This window comes from Dermacentor andersoni, chromosome 2, assembly GCF_023375885.2.
Source record: "Dermacentor andersoni chromosome 2, qqDerAnde1_hic_scaffold, whole genome shotgun sequence".
NCBI classification, from domain to species: Eukaryota; Metazoa; Arthropoda; class Arachnida; order Ixodida; family Ixodidae; genus Dermacentor; species Dermacentor andersoni.
In genome coordinates, this window is record NC_092815.1 from 157,312,330 (window position 1) to 157,322,189 (window position 9,860).

General features: G+C 41.4%; 1 protein-coding gene across 1 annotated transcript in view; it reads left to right on the top strand.

Annotated features, from left to right (window-relative positions):
* Window positions 1-9,640, top strand: part of LOC126540551 (uncharacterized) — a 32,669-nt gene extending 23,029 nt beyond the window's left edge. Inside the window, exons 3-4 of the mRNA XM_050187385.3 lie at window positions 2,809-2,997; window positions 7,363-9,640. Coding sequence (XP_050043342.1) covers window positions 2,809-2,997; window positions 7,363-7,777 — 604 coding nt within the window. The 3' untranslated portion in view covers window positions 7,778-9,640. The remainder of the gene's footprint in view (window positions 1-2,808; window positions 2,998-7,362) is intronic.
* Window positions 9,641-9,860: the final 220 nt, after the last annotated feature.

The window sequence follows — 9,860 nt, forward strand, 5'->3', positions numbered from 1 at the left end:
TAAAGGGACGCTAAAGGCAAATACTAAGTCAAGCTTAAGTGATACATTAGTGCTCGAGAATCTCTAAGGCGTCAGTATTATCGCAAACAGAGCGTTAATAACCGAAAAATTTAAGTAAATGCAGGACATGATTGGAGACTTCCTCAGGACATTCAAGCACTTGCCCGATGACTAAAGCACTCCTCAGTTGAATTCTGTCACTAGTGCTCAACTACTTGCTGCAAAAAACATCCTTGTGTTGTATTATGAGATGAAAGAAAATGCTACTTGTCCATTTCTATTTCATCTTCAGAAAAAGAGAATTCATTGAAATTGCCATTGACAACGACGTGGGCAGTCAAATGGTTTCATTTGCTCTCGACACTGTGCCGCCCACGTTTTTGCGTTTCGGTACTTTCCTGATCACGTAGTGCTGTGCTGGTTTTGCTGGCTCGCGAAACTCGCACAATCTGGAAGTAGCAGAGAATTCAACTTCCATCTAATGTTGTGGGAAGTCCGAATGGTCCATGCCACTTGACCAAAAGGCAGCTGTAGCGGCGAATCCACTGCTCTGTCTTGTCTCTGTACCGCCGTCTGTGTGGCGCCGTTTTACTCGCCAATGGCAGGCAACAAACGACGGTGATGCGTATGCAACGTCATAACTTCCCCGGTTGGGTTGCAAGAGATATGAATTTTAGAAAAAGGCATTCAGACCCTTCAGATGCAATTTTCTCATGAACCAAGCTTTTTCTTGACACTGCACAAGTGTTGCGAGGTTCCTAGGATGGTATTTAAACAGTCCACGTCGACTTAGTATTTGCCTTTCATGTCCCTTTAACTCTTTCTCTGTCTATTTTTTCGCCATATGCGACTGCCCAGGGTCGATTTTTTTTTTGTTGCAGATTCCAATTCTTCTGAGGAACCTATTTGAAAAAAAATTTACCGTAACTTTTCTAGGGTGACTGTGAAGAGAAAAAAATATTTTGCGTTGGTATATATGTACTCTTTGTTCATGAATAACAATAGGGAGAATAAAAAGTTTGATACATTATTATAGTTCAAGGCTTAGAATATGCACACACCAGACTATTTCGCAGGTCTCAAATGTTCCTGCTCTTACACTAATATTTACGTCCATAGCATAATTGAATTGCGTAGGTGAGCGCACTCAAGAAAACTGCGTGGTTGTGTGCCCGTCAAAAAAGCAAAACGTGTGACAAACTTCCGCTGATCTTCATCTTATCTCCAACCAGAGGCAATTAGATATCGAGAGTCTCCCCCCCTCCCCCCCCCAAAAAAAAAAGAAAAAAGGAAGCACATACACGGTGGCATCCTTCCTATGCTTGCCCCTGTGAACACTAAACGAGCGAAAAACAGGCGGCTGCCCTTTGAGCGATTAGTAACAAGATAGCCATCAGTTTTGCAAGTGCAAGAAGCCAAAACCACCGCCCACCCGTGCAGGCACCAATGCACGAGCGGTAGTATATAGACACGCTGGAGCAAACTAGCTCTAAAACAAACCATGCAACGAAAACCAAGAGAGGGAGGCAGGAGAAAAAGATTCCCTGTATTCCCACATAGTGGCAGCACATGCCAGGAAAGAAAAAAATTAGGAAATTGATGCGCTTTTTAAATGTACAGATGGCGCCGTAAATATAGGGCATAGACCATTTGGGACTTGTTCGCGGTGCCGTAAATTTACGTCATTGACCCTCAAAGGGTTGACAAACCGGAACAAGTCATAGGGCACTAAAACCTGCACGCTCAACTTGGGTCACTTTGGCCTATTATATTTTGTGAATAAAGCAAATGCGGGAACATATTATTGTGCTTAAGTTTTGCGTCACACAAGTGAACTTCAATCCAAAATTTTTTTCAGAAATTGGAACCGATGTTTTTTATTTTTTGAAAACACATTAAAAAAAAGCTCGTTTAATAACTACTTTTTCTTGTCGTGTTTCATGTAGGAAGATAATATTTTGCATAAATGTTGCAAAGAGAACATTCTTTGTTTGACACTTTCAAGTTTGTGGAAATAGAAAACGTGCCAAAGGCGCATCGGAGTTGCAAAATTTTTCTGATTTCTGGCATGTTTGGAATTTTTCTACCTTTTTAGTTTGTGGACAGCATAAAAATGCGTGTAGGTAGTTTACTGTGAGTATTCGACACAACGTTTCTGGTTTGCATTTAATTTGGGCTTGAAATAGGAAAATATTGTGGTAAGCAATGGGAAGACGCTTGCGCTGCCATCTTCAAATATTTGTTTGGCTTGTTGAAAGCACTTTTCATGAATAAAGTTTTAAGTTCTGTGCAGTTAAAATATTATTATGACATTAAAGAAGGGACAAAAGAAAAATATGAAGGGGACATGCATGTTTGATCTCTCGTGGAATCACCCGGCAATACGTGCTATGTAAACATGGATCTTTTCCTCGTTCCTATACTACTACTGCTACACTTCAGTCAGACCTCATTGCAACGAAGTTGTTTCTTACACAAAAAGATATTCATTACATGTGATATTATTGTAAGCATATATTCATAATATGCAGAGACTGTCAAAAGAACGTTTAAGATTTACATTATTGTATTCAATATATTTTTATATTGCGCATTCGTTGTATTGACATTCGACTGCACTGCTGCTGTAACTACTACCATGTTAAAAGATATAGTTAGCCATCGCAGGCTTGTGTGTGTGCGTGTGTGTGCGTGTCACTTGCTTCCCTGTTGAAGCTGTGCATGTGTCTTCTCAGGTTATTGGGGGAGTCAACTGCACAAAGTTCATTTAGCTCATTACAGTGAAATTTAACCTTCCAACCTATCCAGGAAGTTATCGCTGACTGTTCCTCGGCTGGACTACAAAGCTGCGCAGTTGCTATCCCTCTTCGTATCCCAGTGCAAAAGGAGTTTGGTCGAGCTTCGTATCAAGAGCTGTGATGCCATTCCAGAAGCTGCCTTTGGTGCACTTTATGCTATGGTTACAAAGAACACGTTCCTGTCAAAGCTGACCCTCAGGTGAGTTGCCATTGCCACGACATAAAGAAGTGCTAGTGTTTAGAAACTGGTCACTGAAGCTCTTTTCCAGCGAAGCCTGGCTAGCTGTGTAGCTATCTGTGTTTATGCCCACTTCTGTGGTCATCTAATCACTTGCAAGACACTTTGAAGTATTATCAATTTCTTATTGTGAGAAAGTATTTGTTTGTCAGGGACAATGTTGGAACTTATGGTCAGGAATTTAATCAGGACAAAGGCATTCTTAATGTACAGTGTCATTGTCACAGTAACTGCATTACATATTTGCATTCTGAAAGGTTGTAGGCAGCTGTTCTATCCCAGACAGATGAAATCCAAATGGCAAAGTGCCTCTTAGGAGCAATAAATTGAGTGTGATATGACACCACAGTGATAGTGTCTGGTTGCCAAATTTGCTTTAGTTAGCCATGCTCATGTTTTGCCTGCAGTGGTGTAGTACTTAAATAGCAGCATAACTGTCTAGAAGAGGGTACTGCTACACAACAGAGCTCGATAATCTCAGTGATAGCTGCTGTTTGCGACACCTTGCGCTTGGTGTATATTCAGGAGATTATATTGGCATTCTTGTAATGTATGGTAGTTTTGGCATCTTGTCAAGGTTGACATTTGTGGCCAGTCTTTTCTTTTCATTCTGTTGATTTGTTTTCACCTGGGTCTACTGTAGGATCTAAGCACCCAAGAGAACCTGCTAAGCACAGGACATATGCAAGGCGACGCTAGTCGTCTTGCCTCACATCTCCTGCCCACCAGTGTGTCTCCCATTCCCATTGTTCTCCTGGTGTAGTTATCCGAGAGCTTCCGGTGCAGATTGCAGCAGTGCGAGCCCCCTTGCGCATGGCTGGCATTGACGAGAATAACTTGCCTGGTTGGTTGAGTGTATCTAACGATGGAACACATGTGTACAAATGCTATGCGTGAATACGATTGCTGTTTGTCACTGTTTGCAAAATACCAAACATTACTTCTGTTCCAGAATATGGAGCCCTTAACTTGGGTGTCTGATCACACCTGCAGACAAGGCATATGCAGTAATATTTCGCAGGACTATTTCGATCTATCAGACCATGGTGGTGAACATTGTAGACAACTTACTGACAACACTTGTTGAGCTAGTAGTATTTAACAACTAATTGCAGAAATTGTGCAATCATTTTGAATTGTGGAAAAGCTTCAGCTTGTGCTCAACATTCATGAAAATGAACTAATGGTTCTAAAATTCTTAAGCTAGTGACTGATGGTCATACAATCTCTAAGGCTGTCTTGAATACTTGATAAGGAATGGGAAGAATTGCAAAAAATGGAATTTAAATGGCAGTCTTCATCTGTTATGCAATATGCTAAAAATTTGGCTTTATGTACTTCACTAAGCTGATATTCTACGAAAGTTTGGCGAGACTTGTGTATCTGAGGTAACAAGTACGGAGCAACTACTGTAACATGTGTTGAACTACAGTATAAAGTTCAGCATTTCTATTTTTCACATGTGTTATTGCGCAAGTTATGTACAGATGCTCAAGGTGCACTCGTGCTGTCGCTGTTTGTGCAGTCGTGCTGTCACAGTAGTGATGTGCATGTGTGGCCCACGTGTGGAGCATTAGTGCTCCAGAGATGCATAGTGCATTTGCCTGCAAAAGTAACGAAGCCAAGTTAATCCACCGCACGCTTCGTGTACTCAGCTGAGCAGTGACAATAGGCCAGAACGCATGTACTCCTGTTACAGCGCATTCACCTATGCATTCTTGACCCGGCATTAGCTGTAATTGGGATTTCGTGTGTTGCTTCACTTGTATAGGTGAAGCGAGGCTGTCGCTTGCATATGGTTACGTATGCTGAAGTCCGAGTGAACTGTGTTGCCCGAGTGTTTGACTAATTAGTGAATTGGTTGATTTAAGTTATCACCTTATGTCTTCCTTCTGTTGCTTCATGTTTCACTTTGTGCGGCTTCATCTTCTTGCCTTATTGTCATCTCTTGCCTCAACAGCAGGGTTCTGTCTATGGTGGGCAGCAGCGGAAATGCTGCCCACAGCTCAGGTTTACCGCCCACCACTCTGTTTTATTTATTTATTTATTTATTTGAGTACCCTAAGGGCCCGTTAGGGCATTACATAGGGGGGGGGGGGACGGAAAAGTTCAAGCATGAGTGAAATCTGTACAATGTAAATATATGAAGGCATTAGGAACCATAAAAAACATGTAGCAGAAGCAAACAACAAAAAAAGAAAGAAAGAAAGAAAGAAAAGGGTAACGAAGTTTATACAATGTTTAGTAGTGTGAAACACACATAAGAACCTAAAATGCGATGCAAACAACCAGTACCCATCAGAACACGAGTTTAAGGATACAATCGAATAATGATTTAGGTAAACAGCCTACACACATACATATCAGATGAAACGGAATGAATTTTCTACAATGCCAAGCACTTGAAAACACTGTTTAAGTAAATATTCAAGGAAATGTGGGTTCGGACAGGATGACACACTCTAAAAAGATTAGCAGTGCTGCATGAAATGATGATTCCACAAGCGAGACAATGTTTGCAGGTAGCGAGTTCCATTCGGCGATAGATAAAACTAGAGGCGAATTTTGATAAGCGTTAGTCCTGGCAAATATAGGTTTTACTTTATGAACATGGTCTGTGCGAGTAGAGATGTGGGGAGCGGGAAGAATATGGGCTCGAGCGAATGCAATGTTGCTGTGGTAAAGGCTATGGAAGAAGGTCAACCGTGATAATTTCCTGCGCATGTCAAGTGAAGGGAGATTAAGTAATTTCTTTAAGGCGGACACACTTTGATATCGAGAGTATGAAGTTAAGATGAACCGTGTAGCTTTATTTTGAACTGATTCGAGTAGGTTCGTGAGATTAACCCCAGTTCCCTGAGTCCGCTTCACAAGCTTGAGTTGACGGGTCAAAACTCTCTATTATTTTCCTTTTCGTGATCCTTGGGTGTTCCTTTATCACGTGAGGAAATATTGGAAAGAAAAGTGACGTAGAAGTTGAGAAAATACCCCTTTTCTGGTGCGCTGTTGACAAAAATTGGGCAGAAAATCGGGCGTCGGGAGGTGCCATCGCACTACGCGACTACCACAACTTTCCGTTGACGCAACACTGCTATTTCGGAAACATCGTAAAGAGGAGAGATCTGAGCATCAGACAGCCACAGCGTCATATTTCGCCATCCAGAAATAAAAACGAAAAAAGTGAACGAAAGTGAATAAAACTAGTGTTGCGATTTGTTACTACTGCCACGTGGACACAGGAAGTGCTCCTACTGGCTGACACGGATTTGGATCGCCGGCACATATTTCATGCGCATTTTGACAGTGACAAGCTGTGCATTAATTGTCTTGGCAAAGTTTGGCGATCGCAGTAGGATACACCACTTGCTTACATGGCATCATTAATGCATCCAAAATGTAAAATTGGTGAACTTGCAATCCATGGTTGTATTGGAAATAAAAAATGGCCTTAGTTGCATGTTTAGCCCCCTCCACCTCGGTTTCAATAATTTCTGGGGGAACCCTGCCCCACATCAATATGCAGTGAAACCTCGTTACGACAAACACCGCTTTAACAAACTTTTCAGAGATCCCTGCTGTCTTCCTCTAGTTTAAGTGTAAAATTATTTCATTACCATGGACTTCGCAATACTGAACTTTTCAGAGTAACAAACATAATCAGTTGCCGTGTTATGTTAAGAATGCCTCAGAACCACGAATTCATTTTCTGGAATCGGTTGATGCTTAGATTTCCGTGTATCTTTCATGGCAGCTGGAGCAGTAAACTAGCAGACGAAAAGGTGCACAAAGCAGACTCTGCAGCGCATGGGTTTGGAAAACCTGAGACATCACACAAGGAGAAAAATGGGGGAGAGGATTTTTTTCCTCTTTCCTCTTTCCCTTTTTTTCTTCCTTTTTTTTTCTATTCTGGAGGCGACAATGCATCAGGTTTTGAGGCAACATGGAGGTTCTTGCACAGCCTGCAAGAACTCCAGCACCCCACATATTTGTCCACAAGAGCTGTAGCAAAGCAACCAGTGCTTGAGTTACTAGCTGCTAACTGGCTGGTACTGTTACCAGCTTGTTCCAGTGGACTAGCGGGTATGAAGCTGAAGCTGGATGTAGTGAAAACGAGAAGACAAGGATGACAAAAGTTGTCTCTCGCTTCCTTCTGTTGTCCTAGTTGTCTTGTTCATGGTACACCCAGCTATACACTGTTGTTAAAAAACATTGCTAAAGTCCTTGCTCTCCAGTGGGCCAGTAGCTTTGTTGACACTGTGAATCTTGTGAAGTCATCAAGTGAATCAAGTGAAGTCATCATTCACTGCTGCTACGTTTGTTGCACAGATGCACTGCGTGGGATGATGTGGTGCGGGCGAATGCAGCCTTGGACGACGCCTTGGAACGCAACCTGGGCCTGCTCAACAAGGCGGCACGGTTTGTAATGAGCATGGACGGCGGAGGAGGGCCAGGGGTACTGACCAACGAGCACAGCTGCGCCGCTGCTTTTGACGAGCTGTGTGGCACAGCGTCGCTCCTGGAGCATCTGGTGATGCTGTCTGGAAAGTGCGAGCCCCACGTGTTGCAAAGCATTACGAGGGCCAGGTGCTACATGCAGGAGAATTACATGGTCTATGCAGGCGTCGTGCAGGCAGCAGTTGTTTGTGAAGCTGTTGATGGGAGTACGCAGCTAGATGCACTCAACGTTGATTGCTGGCGTGCCATAGTACAGTACCTCAAACTCAGCGATGTCAAAACATAGTTGCTTTGAGTGAGGATGTGAGGGGAACAGTTTGGATAAGCTTGTTGCATAACAAGATTCCTGCTGCTAGAATGAATACAAGAGTACATATTTTTGTTTAGTCTCATTTGTAGCAGTACATATCAGTGTGACAGTGAGGGGTGAGTAGAATGAATTTATTTAGCCTTGTTTAGAGACCAGTGCATATCATGATGAGCTGAGAATGTCTTTGTTGGGACATTGGCTGATGTTTGTGCTGGTGAATACCAAATGCTTGGAAAGCCATGGCACTTATTGGTGTCTGCAACTTGTCAGTGAATGCTTGCCGTATTGTGCTGCACTTTATACAGTGTTTAGTTGTTGATCGTAATGAACTGATTTTTTTGATGTGATAGTTTCTATTCGTGCGAATGTAAGGTACTACAAATTACTCCAGAATAATATGTGAAGCCGATTTAGTGGGCAGTGTAGCAAAGCTGGCATAGCTACAGTGCAGGGCTTTTGACACAGGTATCATATGGAAAGACTTGCGCATGTGGGGAATATTTTAGTGTACTTTGCTTTGTATGTAGCAGCAATCAGCCTGCATAAATTATGCAAAAGTGCATGCGGAAACTTGCTGTAAGTCTGCATTGCATTTAGTGGCTTTGTCTCCCGCGTGATTAGCTGACATTAGTGGTTAGGGGGAGATGCTCCACATTAGTGGTTAAGGGGACATGCTCCTCGAAAAAAACATTTCTTTAATAAACGTACTACAGATTTGAAAATCCACCAACTTATAGAGCATTTCAAGCAGATTTCAAATATGTAATTAATTTCTACGTAGCTGCTACAGTTCTACAGAATGTCAGTCGTACAATGTAAATCCTTCACAATGGCAAAATAGTGATTTTGTGGGCACTGTATTTTGTAATAAATTTTTGCAAAACGCTTTGTGCTGTAGCTCATTTAGCTCTTTGTAGACCACAAACTGCCAACATCTATTCAAACAGCATGTACAACTACTGGAACTACGAAAAATGAAGTAGGACACTTCAACTAATTTTTTTCACAATCGCATGAAAATAACCTTGTACACTTACAATTGCTTTATAGTAATGAAATGTGGCATACATACTTTTGAAGGTATGCACAGTGCTAATATGTACTTGAAATTGCAATATCTCGAAGCAGTAAGTTGCAAAAGTACATGGTTACATTTCAGAGAATGGAGAAAAAAAATTAGTTGAAATGTTCAAATATTTTTGCATAGTTTCAGTAATTGTACACACTGTTGGGCTAGATATCGGCACTTTGCAATCTACAAAGAGCTAAACAAGCTACAGCACGATGCTTCTTGTGAAAATTTATTACATAATGAAGTGCCCACAAAGGTGACTATATTTTGGCATTGTGCATCACATAACTCTAAAGCTATAACAGCTACACAAGAAGTAGTGCCATATTTGAAATTTGCATAGAAAACTCTATACTTGACTGAATTTTGAAACCTCTAATACAACTAATAAAGAAAAGTTGCTTCGAGGAGCGTCTCCCCTTAATTTAAAATGTTCTTTTCATTTATTTAGTTTACAAAATTAGACTTAACATAGTTTTTAATTTTGTGTTGAGCAATGTCCATTGCTTTCAATGAGCTCTGCATAATAGTTGATTGATAAATATATTTTGGTCTTGGGCTTCTGATCTCATCTTTGTTTAGCACTTTTGCAAGTTTTTGTGTGTGCACTGGGCATGCAGTTGCCATATTCATTCTGTTACAGCATATTATGAAGACCAATAATCTGCTGAGTGAGCTGTGTTTTAAGTACATCTCAGCTGTTGGACAGTTTTCCAAAACTAACATCTGTATTGCAAGCTTGAAATAAAGGCACCACCAAAAAGGCAGGCAAACCTCTAAATACTTGCCTAGCAACGTTAAGGAGTAAATAAAAACATGAAGCAAGCTGATTTTCTGGATATTAAATTGAGGATGCTACCCTAGTTACAGTGGATGTGTTCGCGGTTGCAGACGAGCACAAGCACACTGCTTCGTAACTTTTATGTGGGATATTCAGTGGCATAATTTTGCTCTTCAATGCAGTGCACTTCTATTAGACCTCCAGCT